Here is a 20,365-nt window from a genome sequence, read left to right on the forward strand (position 1 = left end):
TGTTTTTATTTCTGTTGTACTATGGCTGTTTTGATCATTGTCATAGCTGTTATGAACACGGTCTTCTGGAAGGGATTGGAAGAACAGTTGAATTTTCTCTCATTGAACACTGCTGCCCTAAATCAAGGTATGAACAACACAATTAGAAAAAACATCACTGTGTAAGTGCTTTATCAAATGATTGACCAACATAAAGAAAAAGTAAATAATTATTATTGAATGCTAAACCCAGAAATGCCAATTAAATTTAAATCTAGGAATCAAAACTTTTATAGCACATTATTCTTAATGCTGATTCCTTTGTATCATGTTAATTTGAAGAAATTATTCTTCAGTAAAAATGCATAATGCCTATGTATATCTGTATTGAATTTAAGGAAACATTACTTTCTCATATTTAGCTGTTAATTCCAAATTATTATTAATAATAATCAAGAATTTTATAGTTGAAATTACAGCCATTTTTCAGTACAGCTTAGATTTTTTGGAAGGTATTTTTAGAGAGCTATTATGCTGCTCTGTGAAGGATGATTCTATGAATTGAATTTTGTGATTGAAGCATGTTTTCAGAGCATAAATAATCACTCCACTAACATTTTTATTTATTTATTTTTTCAAATAGGGGAAAATTTTATGGTATCATTATATCACCGTGATTTTACACAAAATCTAATATTAGATTTTTATACACTTGTGTTAGTTGTAATTTCCTCAGCTTCCCCAGTGACTTCCAACTTTCCTCCAACTTGGTGTATTTCTTCTATTTATTTTCAAATTAAGCAGCTATACATGGTTTATCTATTTTATTAAGATTCTCCACTCTTTCTTTAGAAACTAAATTGAGGTTTCCTGGCTAGGAGCAGCTATGTGTAAATAATTCTTGACTTTTATTTTTATTTTTTTGCTTCTAGAGTTAAGGCTTTCTGAAACCACTTCCCTGAATCATAGATCTAGCAGTAAGCTTTATAAATTAATTTACAGCTTCATTTAGTCAACAAACTCCAGGGTAAACTCACTTAGTCCAAAAGCATGGGTTTATGTATCAAGAGGAAATGAAGCTCTGTACCTTGGAGACAAATCTAATTGTGGACCCTGGGATTAGCTAGGTCTTGGAAAATTTACTAGCTTAAGCATGAGTTAAGGTAAGTGTTCAGTCTTTGCCCTTTTCCCAAAAACAGTCAGAAAGAAATCTTCAGACAATGTAGGTAAAAGACACTAATCCTGTTACTACAGTGTCAATGGCTGTAGTTAACAGAACTTTCATCCTGAAGACATTTGCTACAAACAAGATCAGCCACATCTTTCCCTTGATTTACCCAGAAATCATATGCAATGCCTCATTTAGTGATTTATTTATTTTCTTTGAACTGGTGGAAATCCCAAAACTGATATGGAGCTTTCCTTTTTTTCCCCCTCACATTCTTGGCCAAATTCTACACTATCACAAAGGAATTTCCTGACCATTATAAACAGAGTGACAGTACCAACTGGCTGGAATGACCCCCCCAGAATAAATTTTAAAATGTTCCCTCAGTTCTATTCAATATTCTTGCATTAGTTTATCTCTGGGACACTGACAAAGGAAATCTCTGCCTTACAGATTACTACTTCAGGTTACGTATGTTGTGTTTTGTTTAATGAGACAAAGCAATGAGATTTTTATTAAAGAATTTATTAACATTGATTTTTACATCATATTTCAAATGATATATTTAACAAACAAGTATTCAAGAAGGAAATCTCTATATAGTCACTGGCACTTAGATTTTAGAACATAATTAAAATTAGGCTGAGGGTTTGTATGTCATATATACATATTAATCTATGTAATAAAACATTATGTTTATAGAGTCAATAAATTTTTATGTCTATATAGTTATGTTTATATTTCCAGTACCATGCCCATAACATTGGGTATGAAAATCTTGAGTCCTTGCTCTTGTACTGTTTGGATCTAGTAGCCACATATTAAAGATACCATGTGCCTTTTGTTCCTTTGGTCTTGACTTCTCTCACACAATATGATTCGCTCTAGATTCATCCATTTACCTGCAAATGCCATTATTTTATCTTATCTGTTGGCTATGTAGAATTCCATTGTATATATATACCACATTTTCTGTATCCATTCATCTGCAGTAAGGCATCTGTATTGTTCAGGCTAGATGCCAAGAAGTGGTATGGTGGGATCGTAGGGAAGGTCTAATTTCAGTTCTTTAAGAAACTTCCACACTGATTTCCAGAGTGGCTGAACTAGCTTAAAATCCCACCAGCAGTGAAATAGGGTTCCTTTTTCTCCACAACTCCGCCAGCATCTGTCATTGTCTGAGTTCAAAATCTTGGCCATTCTTGTTGGGATAAGGTGGTATCTTAGGGTTGTTTATATTTGCATTTCCTTTATGACCATGGATGATGAGCATTTTCTCATATGCTTTTCTGCCATTTTAACTTCTTCTTTTGATAAGTCTCTCTTTAGTTCCCTTACCCATTTAGAGAATGATTTGATGGGTTTGAGGGGATTCGTTTCTTGAGTTCCCTGTAGATACTGGATATTAAGCATTTGTCTGATGTATTATTGGTACATATCTTTTCCCAGTTTTTCATTTTCTGCATGTGGCTGCCCAGTTTTTCCAGCACCAATAATTGAATAGGCTGTGTTTCTTCCACTGTATATCTTTGGCTCCTTTCTCAAGTACAAGTTGAGTATAGGCTCGTGGTTTTATTTCTGGATCTTCTGTTTCACTCATCTTTTGGTCACTTTTTGTGCCAGTTCCATCCTGTTTTTGTTATTATAGCTCTCTAGTAGAGTTTGAAGTCTGGTAATGTAATACGACCTGCATTGTTCTTTTTCCCTAGAATTGTTTTGGCTGTACTAGGTCTTTTCTTGTTCCATATGAACATTTGGATTGTATCTTCTATTTCAGTAAAGAATGTCTTTGGGATTTTGATGGGGATTGCATTGAATTTGTATATCAATTTTGGTAGTCTGACCATTTTCACTATATTGGTTCTCCCTACTCATGAGCATGGGATGTCTTTCCATTTCCTGGTGTTCTTTAATTTCTTTCATTATAGCTTTTATAGTTTTCATTAAATAATTCCTTTTCATCCTTGGTTAATTTAATTCATAAGTATTTTATTCTTTTGGGGGATATTGAAAATGGGATCATTTTCTTGATTTAACCTTTTGTTTGCGTATTGTTGGTGTACAAGAAGGCTACTGACTTTTGCAAGTTTATTTTGTATCCTGCCACTTTGCTAAAGTGGTTTATTAATTCTAGGAGTTTGGGAGTGGAGCTTATTGGGTCACTCAGGTAGAGGATCATGTCATCTGTGAATAGAAACAGTTTAATTTGTTCTTTCCCTATGTGGATCCCTTTGATGTTCTTCTCTTGCCTTATTGCTCTGGCTAATGGTTCCATCACTGTATTGAAGAGAAGTGGATACAGTGGGCATCCTGCCTAGTAGCGATTTTAAGGTAAATGGTTCCAGTCTTTCACCATTTAGTATATTACTGGCTGTCGATTTGTCATATATAGTGTTAATTATTTTAAGGAATGTACCTCTTATTCCTGTTTTTTTTTCCTAGTGCTTTCAACATGAATGGATGTTGTTTGTCAAATGCCTTCTCCACGTCCAGAGAAATTATCATATGATTCGTATTCTTAGCTCTATTGATATGATGTATTATATTGATTGATCTGTAAATGTTAAACCAGCCTTGCAGCTGTGGGATGACGCTTACTTGATCGCAGTGTATTTTTCTTAATTTGTTTCCAGATTCTGTTGGCTAGTATTTTATTGAGGAGTTTTGTGTCCATGTTCATTAGAGATAGGTCTGTAGTTTTCTTGTTTTGTTGGGTCTTTCCCTGGTTTGTGGATGAGTGTAATAATAACTTCATAAAATGAGTTTGGTTGGCATTGCTCCTGCTTCTATTTCTCGGAAGAGTTTCAAGAGTATAGGTGTTACTTCATCTTTAAACATCTTGTAGAATTCCATAGTGAAACCGTCTGGACTTGGGCTCTTTTTGGTTGGCATTTCTCTGATTGCTTCCGATGTTTCATTGTATGAAATTGGTTTGTTCAGTTCGTTTACCTCGTCATTGTTCAATGTGGGTAGCCTATATTTATTTAAGAAATTATCCATTTCTACTAGATTTTCTTGTTTCTTTCAATTTAGGCCCTAGTAATACTTCTTCATAATGGACTGAATTTCTTGGATATTGGTCATGATAGTTCCAGTGGGTTCTCTAATCTTGTTTATTTTAGTCTCCCCTCTCCTTTTTTTGATTAACCTTGCCAGGGATTTGTCAATTTTGTTGACTCTTTCAAAGATCCAACTTTTGGATTTATTAATTTTGTGTATAGTGGATCTTATTTCAATCTCTGATATTTCTGATTTTCTTTTTATTTCTGTCCTTCTAGTTGTCTTAAAATTAATTTTTTCTTGCACCTCTAGGTGCTTCAATTTCTTCTTTAGGTTATTTACATGCTCTTCTTCTGTCTTTTAAATATGGGATCTTAGTGCAATAAGTTTGCCCGTTAGAACTGTCTTTGCTGTCCCTTAACTTTTTTTATAATGTCTCTTGTCATTATATTTAAGAAACTTTTGAATTTCTCCTTTGATTTGATCTGTAACCCAGGAGTTATTCAGAAGTGTGTTGTTCAGCAACCAGGTGTTTGAATGTTTTTTGACTTTACTTTGTTGTTCATAACTAGTCTGACTCCACTGTGGGATTATATCAGTCCTCTTGTATCCGCTTAAGTTTTCTGTATGAACTATTATGTGATCTATTTTGGAGTGTGTTCCATGTGCTGGGGGAGTAAACATTTATAACAATAATATTCTGGGTATGGATTGTACCCTTTACTAATATGTAGTGGCCATCTTTATCTTTATGCACTGATTTTATTGAGAAATCATTTGTGTTAGAGATTAAGATTGCTACTCCTACTTTTTTTGCCTGGTGGGTTTGAGTGGAAAACTCTTTCTATCCATTCACTTGGAGTTTGTTTCTGTCTTTGGCAGTGAGGTGGGTCTCTTGGAGGCAACATATGGATGGGTCTTGTTTCTTAAAACAGTTTGCTATTCTTTGTCTTTTGATTGGATTGTTCAGCCTGTTCACATTTAGGAAAATTATTGTCCTTTGTCATAATTTATTTTTATTACTTTCTCTCTCTTTTTTCCCCTTTTGTGTTTAGTGATTTATAGATGATTTCTTCTTCATGGGGTTCTTGCTGTTCTGCAATTAGTTCTTCATTATTTAATATTTTTGCAATGCTGGTTTAATGTGCATATATTCATGTAGCTTCTCTTTGGAATGAAATATTCTTGTTTCTCCCTCAAATGTAAATGCTACTTTCATAGGTTATACCAGTCTGGGTTGGCAGGTATTGGTCTTCAGGGCATGAATGATATTTTTTGAAGCTTTTCTTGCATTTAGGGTTTTCCTGGAGAGGTCAGAACTTACTGTAATTTTTTCCCATTGTAGTATAGCTCTTTCTTTGTTTTTGCGGTATTTAAGATCAGCTCCTTAGTTTTCGGGTCTGGTTGTTTTCTATGATGTGTCTAGATGAGTTCCCTCTAGGGGCTTGCCTGATTGGAGTTCTGAAGCCTTCAAAAATGTGAGTATTTTCACGTTCGAGGTTGGGGAAGTTCTCTGGTATGATTTTGGTGAATAAGGGTAGCATTCCTTTATTGAGAAACTCCATCCATTCGTCCATCCCTATTATAAGAAGATTAGATTTCTTGGCTGCGACTGCCAGGTCCTGGAGTTGTTTTTCATGAATTCTGAATGCTTTCTCCAGACTGATGATTCTGTGTTACATCTCTTGCATTTTATGTTCGGTTCCTGATATCGTATTCTCCATCTCAATCTATTGCTTAATGATTCCATTTTTGTTTGCATTGTGGACACTGAGCTGATCACACCTGCAATGAGCAACTAGTCTTTTCATCTATTTCTCTTCTGAATTTCAGGAGCTCCTTGGTAATTTCCTGCTTATATTCATAAAATTACATTTGAAATTCTGCTTTAATCTATTAAGTCATGTTCACAAACATCTCCTTGAATATTTCCTATCTCCTCAAGTGTCATTTCATGAGATAGCCACATTTCTCTCCTACCTTCCTTCTTCTTTCCTTTGGGGATTATTAAGACCTCTGTGAATTTATATATGCAGTGGTTTGTCCTTGAGTTTTTCTACAAATTGAACACTATTGCTGTAGGATCGCTCTCTGGTCATTAGAGAGAGATTTTATTTGCTTTGCAACAGGGACTGGAAGAAATCTGTGTATACATGTGGTTGTCAACCAAATTAATTCAGCGGCTGACAATGTCAGAGTTTGGAGCTTTTCCTCGAGTGTGTCCGGTTGGTCCTTGAGGTTGTGTGCCGCTGCACAGCTAGCTCTCAGTCCAACTAGTGGAGTAAAGGACTAATACATCATCAAGGGCGACAATCTATTCCAGGAGTCTCCGCCTGGATAGAAAGAAGCACGAACCCAGCCAGGTGCCCTCCCAGCTGGGACCCCCCCCCCCCCCACCCAGTCGGCCTGTTTACAATCTCACCTCTGCGCCATCACTACCTAGAGCGGCGTCTGGGGAGGGTGGGGGTCTTTCTGGATCTCGACCATGGGACCACGACTTTCTTGAACTTGGCTAGGAATTGTCGAGTCCTGGGTCCGGTCTGCCAGTTGGTCTGCGGTTCCCTCTTGGCGTTTCCCCCCCCCCCCCCGCCTCCCCTGCTCTGCTTCCCCGTGGGAGCCGGGTGGGGTCAGCCTTAAAGACCTACCAAGGGATGGAGGTTGGCGGGCACCTCGGGACGGGAAGTGAGGGCCTTCGGCTGCAGGTGCTCCCCAGTCCCTCCTTCCTCTTGCTTTCTCTAGCATCCTGGCCCTCCGCGGCTCCCTCCCCAACCCCCACCTTCAGCCGACTCACCCCCCCCCCTCCACCGCCCCTCCCTGACCTCTTCCATTCCCTCAGCGTTTGCACTTGGCGTCCCGCGTGTGGCTGGGTCGGTCGCCTTGGATCACCCTTGCGCCCTCGGGTTCTCCCCCCTCACACAGTCAGAGGACTCTGGGAGAAAGTGTGCCTGAGGGGAACAAACCAACACGGAGTCCGCAGCAGCAGCAGCAGCAGCAGCAGCAGCAGCAGCAGCAGCAGCAGCAGCGGTGGAGGCGGTGGAGGCAGCTGCGGAGGCAGCAGAGGCAGCCACAGCAGCTGTACCGGAGGGAGGGCGCCAGTCCTGGCTGGAGCAACTGGTGAGGCCACGTTCCCAAAGCTTGCAGGTGCAGGGGGGCGGGGCCTGCCCGCACCTGGCCCCCTGGCCCCCTGCCTGCAAAGTGCAGGCAGGTGGCCTGACCTTCAGTGCCTGGCACTCAGGCGCAAAGCCCTGCCCTGGCTCCGCCCCCCCCCCCCCAGGTCGATGAAAGCCTGCGTGCCACTTCCTGGCCTCCCTGTGTGGAGAAGATCCCGCTGCAGCCACTGGTCCGGATGGCTGGATGGCGCTCCCAACTGCCCCCCCCCTGCGGTGTGGTGCGTGCTGAGGATCCCTGCGGGAGAACCTGCTCTTGGGGGCGTTTTCCGTGCTCTCTGAAGGGCGAAGATGGAAGCTGAGCTGGCCCTAGCCTTCCAGGAGGAGGTGAGATGCCCCATCTGCCTGGACACCCTGATGGTCCCGGTCACCGTCCAGTGCGGCCACACTTTCTGTCGCCCGTGTCTCTGCCTGGCCTGGGAAGATGCCACGACCCCGGCCAGGTGCCCTGCCTGCAGGGAGCCCTCCCAGCGAGGAGAGCCGAGATCCAACGTGGTGCTGGGCAGTGTGGTCTCCCTGGTGCGGAAGGCCAGCCTCCGCGGGTTCCTGAGCTCCCAGGAGCACAGGTGTGGGACCCACGGCGAGCCCAAGCAGATGTTCTGGGAGGAGGACGAGAGCCGCTCTGCGGGCTCTGCTCCCAGGCCCTGGAGCACCGGCACCAGCCCCTGGAGCGCGCAGCCGCCCACAGGCGGGAGGCCATCTTACAGCTCATGGAGACTTTGTGGGAGAGGAAAGAAGAGACCTAGAGGAAGGTGGAGGAGCAGAGGGAGATCATGAGCCGGTGGGGTTGGTTTCTGCACCTGCACCAGACGATGACCGAGGCGTTTTATGCCACCCCGGGGCATAAAACTCCAAGTTACTTCTCGACCTAGGAAGGGGGACCTCAGCACAACTCCAGACAACCGAGGGGCACCTGCTCCAGGAACAGGGTCACCTCAGGAGCGTGTACCAGGAGCTGATGAGGGCCTACCAAAAGCCGGATGTGGAGCTCCTCCAGGACTTCAGGGATGGCCTGGTGCTGGGAGAGTGCGCCTTGCACTTCCAGCCCCAGACCCTGGAGCCGTTGCTCGGCCCCCCTAGAATCTGTGGGCTGGTGGAGAGCCTCAGCCCGTACCGAGTAGAGGTGTCCTTCGGACCCTGGACGCCGAGCCCACCTCTGCTGGCAGCTTCCAGGGAGGAAGAAGCCGGCCACTAGGTCGCGGCGCCCAGGTCTTCAGCGCCAGCCGACACTACTGGGAGCTCAGCCCCACCTCTTGGGCGGTGGGAATCCGGCCAGATCACTACCTAGAGCGGCCTCTGGGGAGGGTGGGGGTCTTTCTGGATCTCGACCATGGGACTGCGACTTTCTTGAACGTGGCTAGGAATTACCTTCTCTGGAGATACCCCACCGGCTCCATCCACTTCCTGGTCAGGCCTTTCATTTCCAGGGGCGCCCCTTTGGCCTAGGGCAAGAGCCCATGCCCGGGACTCTCCAGGACCCTCCAGACCCGGGGGAGGGAGCAGGGCCGGTACGGTCAGGCCCACCGGGGGGGGGGGGGGGGGGGGGGGGAGGGCCCTCTTGGCGCCGCTCTGGTGCAGGTGGGGTCTGCCCTCCTGGTTTCGAGGGCTGCTCACCCAACCCCAGCCTCCCCATGCTCAGGAGTGGTATGGCATGATTGTGAGGAAGGTCTATTTTCAGTTATTTAAGAAACCTCCATTCTGCCATTCAGAGTGGCTGAACTACTTTACATTCCCACCAGCAATGCAGTAGGGTTCCTCTTTGTCCACATCCTTGCCCCCATTTATACTTCTATGAGTTCAGAATATTGACCATTCTAATTGGGGTAAGGTGGTACCTTATGGTTGTTTTTATTTCCATTTCCTTTAGGACCAAGGATCATGAGCATTTTCACGTATATTTTTGTGAATTTAAACTCTTCTTTACATAAGTCTCTCCTTAGCTCCCTTGCCATTTAGTGATTGGTTTGTTGGGGTTGTGTTGGGGGGATTAGTTTCTTGAGTTCCCTTTAGATACTTGATATTAAGCATTTGTATGATGTATTATTGTTAAATATGTTTTTCCATTTGGTTGGCTGTCTTTCTACTTTAGTAGCTATGCTTTTATCTGTGCAGTAACTTTTCAGTTTTAGGTAGTCCCATCCTGGAACTCTATTCAGGAAGTTTTTGCCTGTGCCTATGAGTTCCAGTCTCTCCTACTCTATCATGAAACAATTACAAGGTTTCAAGTCTGATACTGAGGTCTTTGATCCATTTTGAGTTAATGCTTGGGCACGGTGAAAGGGTAGGATCAATTTTTACCTTTCTGCATGTGGCTGACCAATTTTGCCAGCATCAATAATTGAATAGGCTCTGTTTGTTCCACTGTATGTCTCTGGCTCGTTGTCAAATATAAGTTGACTGTAGGTATGTGGTTTTATTTTTGGATTTTCTAGTCTGTTCCATTGATCTTCTGGTCTATTTTTGTGCCAGTACCATGCTTTTTTGTTATTATGGGTCTATAGTAGAGTTTGAAGTTGGTATTATGATACCACCTGCATTGCTCTTTTTTGGTAGAATTGTTTGGCTATTGCTCTTTCTGACAGTAGCATAGAATTTTTGCCTAGAATTGTTTTGTCTATTGTTCTTTCTGACAGCAGCATAGAATTCCTTTGTGTATAAATACCAGATCTTGTTGATCCACTCATCAACTGAGGAGCATCTGGGTTGGTTCCATATTTTTGCTATAATGAACATCATTGTGCTAGTGGATTTAGTATGTCCTTGTTTCTGGATGATTGGGTAAATGCCAAGTAGTGGAATTGCTGGGTCATAGGGAAGCTCTATGTTTAGTCTTTTGAGGAAGTGCCATACTTCTTTCCATAGTGGTTGAATGAGTTTGCACTCCCACCAACAGTGAAGTAGTGACATAGTGTAGTAGTGATGTAGTAGCGTGCATGTATTCATATAGCTTCTCTTTCGAATGAAATATTCTTGTTTCTCCCTCAAATGTAAATGCTAGCTTTGCTGGATATATTAGTCTGGGTTGGCAGTTGTTGGTCTTCAGGGCATAAATGATATTTTTCTAAGCTTTTCTTGCATTTAGGGTTTGCGTGGAGAGGTCTGAAGTTATTCTAATTTTTTTCCCAATGTAGTATAGCCCTTTTTTTGTTTTTGAGGAATTTAAGATCAGCTGCTTATTATTCGGGTTTAATGTTTTTCCATGATGTGTCCAGACGAGTTCCTCCTAGGAGCTTTCCTGCTTGGAGTTCTGAAGCCTTCAATAATGTGAGTATTTTCCCTTTTTTGAGGTTGGGGAAATCTCTGCTATGATTTTGGTGAATAAAGGTTGCATCCTTTATTATGAAACTCCACCCATTCTTCAATCCGTATTATAAGATTAAATTTCTTGGGTGCATCTGCCAGGTCCTGGAGTGAATTCTGACTCATTTCTCCATACTGATGTTTCTCTGTTCCAGCTCTTGAATTTTATCTTCCTTTCCTGATGTCCTATTCTCCATCTCAGTCAATCTGTTGCTTAATGCTTCCATTTTTTGTTTGCTTTGTGGACACTGAGCTGTTTATGTCTGCTGTAAGGGTACCAAAGACTATGAGATTCTTTTCCTCAATTAACCACCAGAAAACTGGAATTCGCTCAGTGGTAGAGCGGTAGCCTTGCCCTGAGGGGCTTAGGGAGAGTGCCCAGGCCCACAGTTCAATCCCTTTGACTGACTAAAAGCAAAAGTAAACAAAACAAATATAAACAAAAAAACAGCAACAATAAAAAAATGACTTATAGCCATTGGAGAATACGAATTTCTGCAGGAGAGACAGAAGTACATGGGGTGCCATTATAATATATAATTAGGAATATATGTTCTTTGAATTAATAAACCATATGTGAGATAATTTTAACATGGTGTGCACAGAACAATCTCAAGTAATTACCTTGGAACAAAGTGTGCCTCAGCTGTGTCTATCTGCTCACTCCCTAGTACAGAGGAATAGGTGAATGGTCTCCTGAAAATGGTGTGACATTGACCATAGAAGCAACATGGATAAGAAATACATTTCATTCAAGTGTTCTCAATAGTTGTGAGTGTCAGACTTTGAATTACATATGCCACGAGGAGAATAATTTGAAGAAGCTTATGAAGATTTTGAAGACAATGGTAAATCATTTCAAATGTATATGTTTCTTGAATGCTGCAGTTTAGATGTGAGAGAAAAACATGGGAAGGAGTATCAATGTTCAAGAAGTGATGTACACATTACCTAACAAATGTAATTGTATCCCCTCTTTACATCACCCTGGCAATAAAATACAATTTTAAAAAAAAGGAGAAAGAAAAATTACTAGTGAACATTGTATGCCAAGCTGTCTTATATCTCATGTTGTATCTCACGTGTGCTCAGTTATTTCAGATTGTGCATCAGGAAACAGTGTCACCATCATAATTATCTCTGTCATCCTCATCCTCATTTACATTCTCATTCTCATCCTAATTATCATCATGGAACTGAAATAGAGGATAAGTTGAAGAGGCCTCAATGTCAATGACTACAAGTGCTTTAGACTTGTCAATAGAATTAGATGTTTGTGTTTTCATTTAGAGAACACAGATAAGAACTGGGATGTATTCCTATCCCACTTTGCTCTGTCTGGTGTGTCAATATCATTTTGACAACATTAGGCATGATTAATGAAAGATTGTTTCTTATGAATGTTCCTCTAATGAGAAGGTAACATACATAAGTGAAGGTTATTAACAGAAGAAAGTATTGATGGGAGCATTATAATACCATCAGAGCCATCCACAAGGAACAAACATAATAATGAGACTTTTGTGGTATTCATCCAGAGGTCTAATAATTCCTTATATAAGATTTATGGTATTAATTATACCATTGCATGATTTAAAATGCAACTACAGTAGTACTGTAATGGTTTTACTCAGGCAGTCTTTCAGAAAATTTCTCTCCACATCCCATCTATTTTGCATGCCAAGAAAAACTGTTCATGTAACACATGGAGGCCTCTGGCATGCAAAATTATTAACATTTATTCCCTGAATGGCCAACTCAGGTACAGTAATTAGAAAAGTAACAAGGTTAAAAGAACATTCATTTATTATTTGCTTATTTGCACTTTGTAAAAATGTTTTCATTTACATATACATATAATTTATAACATACATAAGGTACTCTGAGCTATATATTTCTGAGTTAATAGTGTAAACAAATGTGCATCGATCAAATTAAATAATGAATAAACTTCAATCTGTAAAATTAAAACTACAGGTAGAAAATAACTTCTTATTATCAAATGTTTTCTTAGCCAAGTAGCTCAGTTTTCAGATAAAGCTATGAATTCAGATGTATATAAGAATATTCTATAAAAAAGTGTATGCATCTAGCCTAGTTAGAGTACACACAACACGCACACACACACACACACAATATACACAGAGTGAGGGAATTGTTATAAAATTGCTCATCAATCTTAGTGTCTTTCAATGAAATCAAAGCTTCTCATATATCTATTTTTAACTAGAAAAAGGGAAGATGGTTATGAACTAAGCCAACCATTGGATCAATGAAAGTAAGATAAAAATTGCAACAACATTGTTAGGCTTATTTTAGTTGAAATGAATACTTTATAAGAAAAAGCATAAATTTTAAAACAATTCAAATTTTAGGCAAACAATGAATTTTGCTCATGGTGTTTGCTATAATTTTGGAGTATTTTAGATTTGTCTCAGTATTAGCATTTTGAAAAATCATATACGTCTCAGTGATTCACAGAAATGTAAGATATTTTAGAATAAACATTAAATATACATATTAAAAATAAAGTTAAATGTTGTGCATAATGGTTATCTATTGATCTTGTGAAACTATGGAAAATAATCATTTGACCAAACACTCATAGATCTTCTTCTGAAAGAATTTTGTAATGGATAATATGTACATTCAGTGGAAATTTCATAAAGGAGATTTACCCTAAAAAGATAGGCTTTAGCCCATCAATTGAGGATCTCACAATTGAAATTTGAGGATTGAAAAGTTGAAAATATTTTGTCTTAAGGCTGCAATATCAACTTCTACTTGAGTTTCTATACTTGAATGCTAAGTTCAAATTTGCTAACCACAACTGTGTGGCAAATCCAGGAATTAAATAGAATTATGTCTATATTTATCTTTTCTATATATAATTCTAAAATTATTCTGAAATTTCATATATGTAGATATATAGTTGTGTATTATGTTAATATATTATTACAAATTATATGTAATAGCGTATTAAAATATAGAGTGATTACAAATATATAATAATATATATTATTTGTATATATTTGTCATTGTCTCTGTTTCTCTAGAGCAACTTGACTAGCAGAGATTTTGATACCAGGGTGTAGAAGGCTATAAAACAAATATTTAAAATTAAATAGATAAGTTTTGAATTATATAATTCTGGAAATTCATAGATGGTAGTATTTTCTGGATTCAAGGGTCTTTTGATTATGAATAAAGATATTAACACCGATCTTGGCAGGACTTGATGAAAGGTTAGAAAAGCTAAACAAATAATTACTATTTGCAAAAGCATGTGTGTAGAGTTGCGGTTTGAATGCTAGTAGTGTTTGACCACATTTAGATATGATGAAAATGTAACTTGGTACTATAAAAACATGTTCTTTTCTCTTTCTTTTGGCCAATCCCAGGGCTTGACATCAGGGCCTGAGCACTTTCCTTGGGCTTTCTCAAGGCTAGCACTCTACCACTTGAACCACAGCCCCACTTCCGTTTTTTTCTATATGGTACCAAGGAATCAAACCCGAGTCTTCGTGCATGCTATACAAGCACTCTACCACTAGACCAGATTCCCAGCACCCCAAATATGTTCTTTTTTATGAAAAACAAATATTGGCTGAATTGTTTTGTAGCATTAGGCAAACTAGGACAGAAAAGCAATGAGCTTGGAAGTTTACCTTTGAATAATTCTAAGCAAGATGTAGAAAGTGATCGTGTTTGCTCCTTTTTCTATAGTAAATTTAGAGAAGTGATATCTTAAGAAATGGACTTTTAGGCAAAAATAGAAATAGAACATGATGAATTGCAAAGTGTTTGATATGAATTGCAGAGGATTCTACAGCATGTCCAAGAGAAAACACCTTGTGGTAACTAGGAAATATTTTCCAGAGAGTCTAGGCATATATCCCATTAAGTCAATAACATCTATCCATATAAATAATTAATAAAGTTGAGTAATATAAGTCTAATAAATACTTGTCTAATAGCATTGATACACTTGTCATTCACTGATAATCCACAAAGAGTCTGATGAAGATTATGCCACTAAAAACATCTACCAATTAGGATAAAGGGCAGAAAGATGAAATTAAATGAATAAAAATCTTAAAGTTTCAGGGGATCCAAAGAAAGAAAATGAATAGATTTTAATTGTCTGGAAACAAATACTAAGACTTGTAGGGGAACTGAAATATGATGAATGTATTCCATGAATGGGAAAGAAACAAAGAAAAGGAAGGGTAACCTTCTTGTGTTTAGTAGTTTTCCCTTCACTTTAATGGTTTCTCCCAAAATTTGTGTTCAATTACGATTTCACTATTTGACAGGATTTAGAAATAGCCTCTTGACAGTTGTAGTTAAGATGTGGTTGTCTGGATTAGAATGTACCACATATCCACTTAACTGGTGTCCTTTTAAAAGCAGGAAAGCCTTGGAAACATACAACCTCATGTGATAAATAGCCATGGGAAGATGGAGGTAGAAACTGGCATGCTGTACAAGCCAAGGAATAAAAAGGTTGCTGGAAACCTTTACTAGGTAAAAGAGAAGCACAAAGTTCTCTCTCAGTTTTCCATTAGCAATCACCACTACTTGACCACTGGTCTATACTTCTGGCTTCTTATACTGGTATTGCATTTTTAAATAATTCAGTTATAGCTGTAAAATTTAGAAGCTAAGTGTAAATAGAGCCCATCTTCAACAAATTTATCATCTGATGTATCTTTGCTAAAAAGAAAATAAAAAATAAAGTCTTAAGCTCAATAAGTTATGTTTATTTGAATTATTAGAAAACATAAGGAAAAATAAGATTTTTTTGTATACACCAACAAAATAAAATATTAAAAACATTAAGCATGCCTGGCAATTAAGTATATTTTGGTGGAAAGAAATATTTTCTTGAAACAAAAAATCAACATAATACCTTCAAATATTACTTTTGCTTAAAATCCTGTGATGAATTTTTGAACATGTATTTTATTAAATCTATAAAATATATTAAGCCAAGTAAAATTTAAGATAAGACATAGGACAGATATGAAAATGGATTACTAATGAATTTTAGCAATATTTTCTAAAAGTATAAATTGAGTTTGACAGTAAACTAATTCTTAATTAGAATAGCTGTTATCCTCATAATAGGAAGGAAAATGGTTCATTAATATGTTGGTAGCAAAAGAAGCACTGAGGCCATATTTTCTATTAAAATGAATAAAACATATTAAAAATGTGATTCATAATACTTTGCATTTGTCTCTTGGTGAGAAAACGATTTCATTATCAAACATTCTTTTTATCTTTTCCAATTACCCTACAGCATTAAAGAAAACACATTTTCCCACATTTAATTAAAGTTACACATGATCAGCTTTAACTAGTAAGCACAAATAAACCTTTATAACTTTCATGCTATTTAGTGCATCTACAGATATCAAAGTCTCTAGAATTTCTCACTGCTGATAATAAGCTGTAAAAATAAATTAATTCAATGTATTAGATGAATAGAACTAAGATTCATATTTATTTATGTATATGTACTGCATTCAACTTCACACAGTCCCATTCAGTCTTAAAAAAAGTTAATTTGTGATCCATTACTTTCTAGACAAAAGTATCATATTTTGACCTTCAAATTTAATTTTGTTACAAAAATTTTATTTAGTAAGTGTAGTGTCTTCACTTTCCTGTTAAGAACCTACAAACATACTGCTGACCTATTGATTATGACTCTTACAGGCAGATAATCAAAATCAAGTTATGCATATCCTTTAAGAAATAGTGTAGAAGGTCATGGTATCTATATTGCATTATAAATTGTATCAACTAATGATAACATGCTTTGATTGAAAGTGGGAAAGATTTTGAAATGTACTACTGATATAAAAATCATTGCATAGGAAGAAACACTCGAAATTCCATTATTTATTATCTTAAGCATGGAGCCCAGGTTGTAAAAACGTCACAATATGAAAACAATCTACTCTCTTTGGGTTGAAATAACAGGGGATGTAGTTGGGATGTTTTTGGGTGTGAATGAGAGTTGCAAATGTCAATCTTAATCTTAAAAATAAAAATATTACCTTTTACATTCTAGTAAAATAATGCCTTGGACAAATGTGCTTGGTTGCAATGAGGAAATAAATTTTTGATATTACAATTAGAATGCTTGCTAGCATTCTGAGACAGAGTAGGCAGTAGATTTATGAGTCAGAATGATGATAGTTAAACTCATTTGATTTAAATAGTACTTGAAGCAGGAAATGGAATGAACCTGACAGGGGAAGTTATAAAGTATTTAATTTGAATAACTGCCCACTGTGTGAAAGGATCTTTCACAACAGGCCGAACAAGTTCTCACAATATGCTTGCAGCAACTTTGCTATAGTAAACCCAAATGTTCTAAGACATTATTACAGGTGCTCTGGGAATACATAGGAAAGAAAACCCTTGTATATGTAGAAAAAGGGAAGTTTAAAATCTCCATTGTGAAAATCTTGGTAACTACCAGAGAATGTGCAGAAAAGCCACAACTTGGAGAAAACCAAAACAGGAAAAAGTAAAACCAAGGAATAGTTTTTCACACAAATGGGAAAGAAATGATTGTACTCAACAGACTACAGGGAGAGCAATGATGAAATATTATGTTTGCATTGGAGATAGGAGACTCACCACTTGAACCAATAATTAATTTTACAATCTCTTAAAGTGAAGAAAGCAGATAGCATATTTCTCATCACTGATGGAATGTAAAATATAGACACCACATGTAATGAATCACATCATACTATAACTATAATTTTTATTTTATTTTATTTTTTTCCAGTCCTGGGCCTTGAGCTCAGGGCCTTAGCACTGTCCTCGGGCCTTTGCAAGGCTAGAACTCTATCACTTGAGCCACAGCAGCACTTCTGGCTTTTTTTCTCTGTATGTGATACTGAGGAATTGAACCTGGGTCTTCGTGCATGCTAGGCAAGCACTCTACCACTAGGCTAACCTCCAGGACCTATAACTGTAAATTTTAATCCAAGTTTAATAGAATCTCTATGTATAATAAGCAGCATGCAGAAATAATGTAATTTAAAAAATAAGTTTAATAATTCTACAATGAAACAAAGAAGTTAATAAAATAAGACAATTTGCAGGCTGGGAGTGTTTGCCTAGCATGCATGAAGACCTGGGTTTCATTATTCAGTACCACATACACAGAAAAAAAGTAGAAAGTAATGCTGTGGATCAAGTAGTACCCTTGAGTAAAAACCCAAGAACAGTGAGTTCAAGCACAGGACTGGCAAAAAAGAGACTATTTGCAGCATTCAATTTCATGAATAATTCCACTGAACAGATGCAAATCATGGAAGCTCCTTAAGATTAACGTAGTCTGGAAATATTTTAAAATGTGATTTATAGATCTTGTTTAACTATAATTTAAATGAATAGTGTAAACAATGAGATTAAGTAAGAAGATTTCTATATAAACAATGTAACATGCTAATGTCATCTCTGTACATTTTGACCCAGAGTTTGGTCATTTTATATAGAATGTTATATACTGAGCATGTATAAATGATAAATCTGACCCTTTTTTGTCTCATAACTATGGACACCTCATATGCCATAACTGCTTCCTTTTTTCATGTGCCTTTCTGAACAGTACATTGACATGAAAGCTTCAGAGCTGGAGGACATTTGAAACCCAATCCATTCCAAGCCCATTCTCAGACTAGGATGAGCAGAGTGATTTCAACCCAAATAACTATCATTTGAATTACTTCATATAGTTTTGTTATGCTGTCATCTGTCTTGACAACCTGTCCTAAGTTTAAATTAAATGACTCCTTAAAGTGTCCACTACAGGATTCAATGATATCATACTTGAATTTTATTGGAAAAATATCTTGCAGGAAGGAAATGAGGAGGAATGCAATAAATTGGAATCAAAAGGTTTGTATGACTACTTTTACAAAAATATTACATTTTCATATTTCTCATTATTCTTGCTTTTACTCCAAGTCTACACAGGAAGTTTTGCTAGCACCATAACAATGGAAAAGAAGAATAACATTGTTTTCCTCAATTTTCTTGCTAAACTGTTCTGTTTTGGTGCCGCCTAATCTTTTTCCAGAGAGCTTGTTTAGGTTCATATTATATCTACTGACATCTTGAAGGATGTACTGTCCTGCCCTTGATCTTTGTTTAAGGTAGAATACTCTATGTCTAATAAAAACAGATGTCTTCTACTACAAACTTGTAAAAGTATTGCCTTAACAATCTTTTGAAGTAATTGATATCTTGTAGGTCATAAGTAAGCTGTATTTCTCTCTATTTTTCTTTTTTATTTCCTTTTTTGCCAGTCCTGGGCCTTGAACTGAAGGCCAGAGAACTGTCCTTGGGCTTTCACAAGATTAGAGCTCTCCCACTTAAGCCACAGCACTGCTTCCAGCTTTTCTGTGTATGTGGTACTGAGGAATTGAACCCAGGTTTTTGTGCGTGTTGTGCAAACATTTTACTACTAGACCCAACTCCTGGCTCCTTCTCTCTATTTTTAAAACTATACTATTTTATATCTAGCTAAATGTTGCAGATTGTCAAATGGTCTCCAAGATATTTCTTTTTCAAATGATTTCTAAGTAATAGAGTACTAAAACCACTGATTCAAATTTGGCTAAGGAAGGGCATGAACTACTCCAGAATTTAGCAAAGACAAACTCTGGAAGTTGGAAATAGAAATTATTATATACATGACTACTTATAGGTAAATATTAAAAAATTGAGGGTTTTTGTGTTGTTGCTTGCTTAGTTGTTTTTTGCTTTTTATTTTCTCCCAGTTAAATCTATAGAGACATAGGCATGTTTTAATGCCAAAAAACCTGGAGTAGAGACAAAATAGTATGAGAATATTAGTCCTATATTATATTTGAAATATGTCACTAGAGAAATTCATATTTAAAAAAATGTTTAAAACTATAAAACTTCATAATAAGTATGCCACAGAGAATTACAGTTTGTCCTTAAAATTATATCTGTACAGATATTAAGTGGATATTAAGATATTAAGTAAAGGTATTAAGTAGAAATATTATTTTGACCAGGTTTAGAGATACAAGAAACGCATAGGCTAAAATAAAGATGGCATTAAGTTAGCAGACCAAATCTTATGAATGTCAGCCTTCTGATTAGAATTCTGAGATTTTTACCCAAACACCAGAGTTGTGTCTTAGAGCAAAATGTGTCTATTGTTAGAACTGATTATTAGGGTCAGAGCACTAAGTTCCTTTAAATTTAGGCAAAGCCTCATTGTTCATTAGAGAGCCCACTATGGGATACAGGCAGCTGGTTAACTCCCACTCTGAAGGCTTCATAGCTATTCATGTCAGAAATACACTGTTTACCAATCACTAACCTGGACCTGGTCTGAATATGGCAATTTTTAATTTGAAAATAGGATGATTTCATTTTACATTCCAAAGAATGTAATTGTCTTTAAATTGCCCTCTTTTCTCAGAAGATCTGATCTCTGAAGCCTGAAATGAAACTTTTATATTTTCAATTAAATTCAAGCCTTTAAGGTTTGGTTGAAACTAAGAAAATGATTTGTAAAGCTTTTTTTCCAACTTCCTCTGAAATAAGCTTTAAGCTAGTAAAATTCTAACTCTTCTCATTTCAACCACTTATAAAAACAAAGCTTTATAAAATCAATCTTTTTACAATACTCAAGCATTGTGAAATATATATTTTCAGTGCATGGCTATTTAATACTTAATAT

General features: G+C 37.6%; 1 protein-coding gene across 1 annotated transcript; it reads left to right on the plus strand.

The window, feature by feature from the left end:
- The first annotated feature begins 7,605 nt into the window (after positions 1-7,605).
- Positions 7,606-8,509, plus strand: LOC150069577 (tripartite motif-containing protein 43-like). Its single transcript, XM_090331178.1, has 2 exons — positions 7,606-8,002; positions 8,187-8,509. The coding sequence occupies exons 1-2, from the start codon at positions 7,606-7,608 to the stop codon at positions 8,507-8,509; spliced, it is 720 nt and encodes a 239-aa protein (XP_090187304.1).
- Positions 8,510-20,365: the final 11,856 nt, after the last annotated feature.

Source organism: Megascapheus bottae, chromosome 1 (assembly GCF_031878675.1).
Source record: "Megascapheus bottae isolate mThoBot1 chromosome 1, mThoBot2.hap1, whole genome shotgun sequence".
Classification (NCBI taxonomy): domain Eukaryota; kingdom Metazoa; phylum Chordata; class Mammalia; order Rodentia; family Geomyidae; genus Megascapheus; species Megascapheus bottae.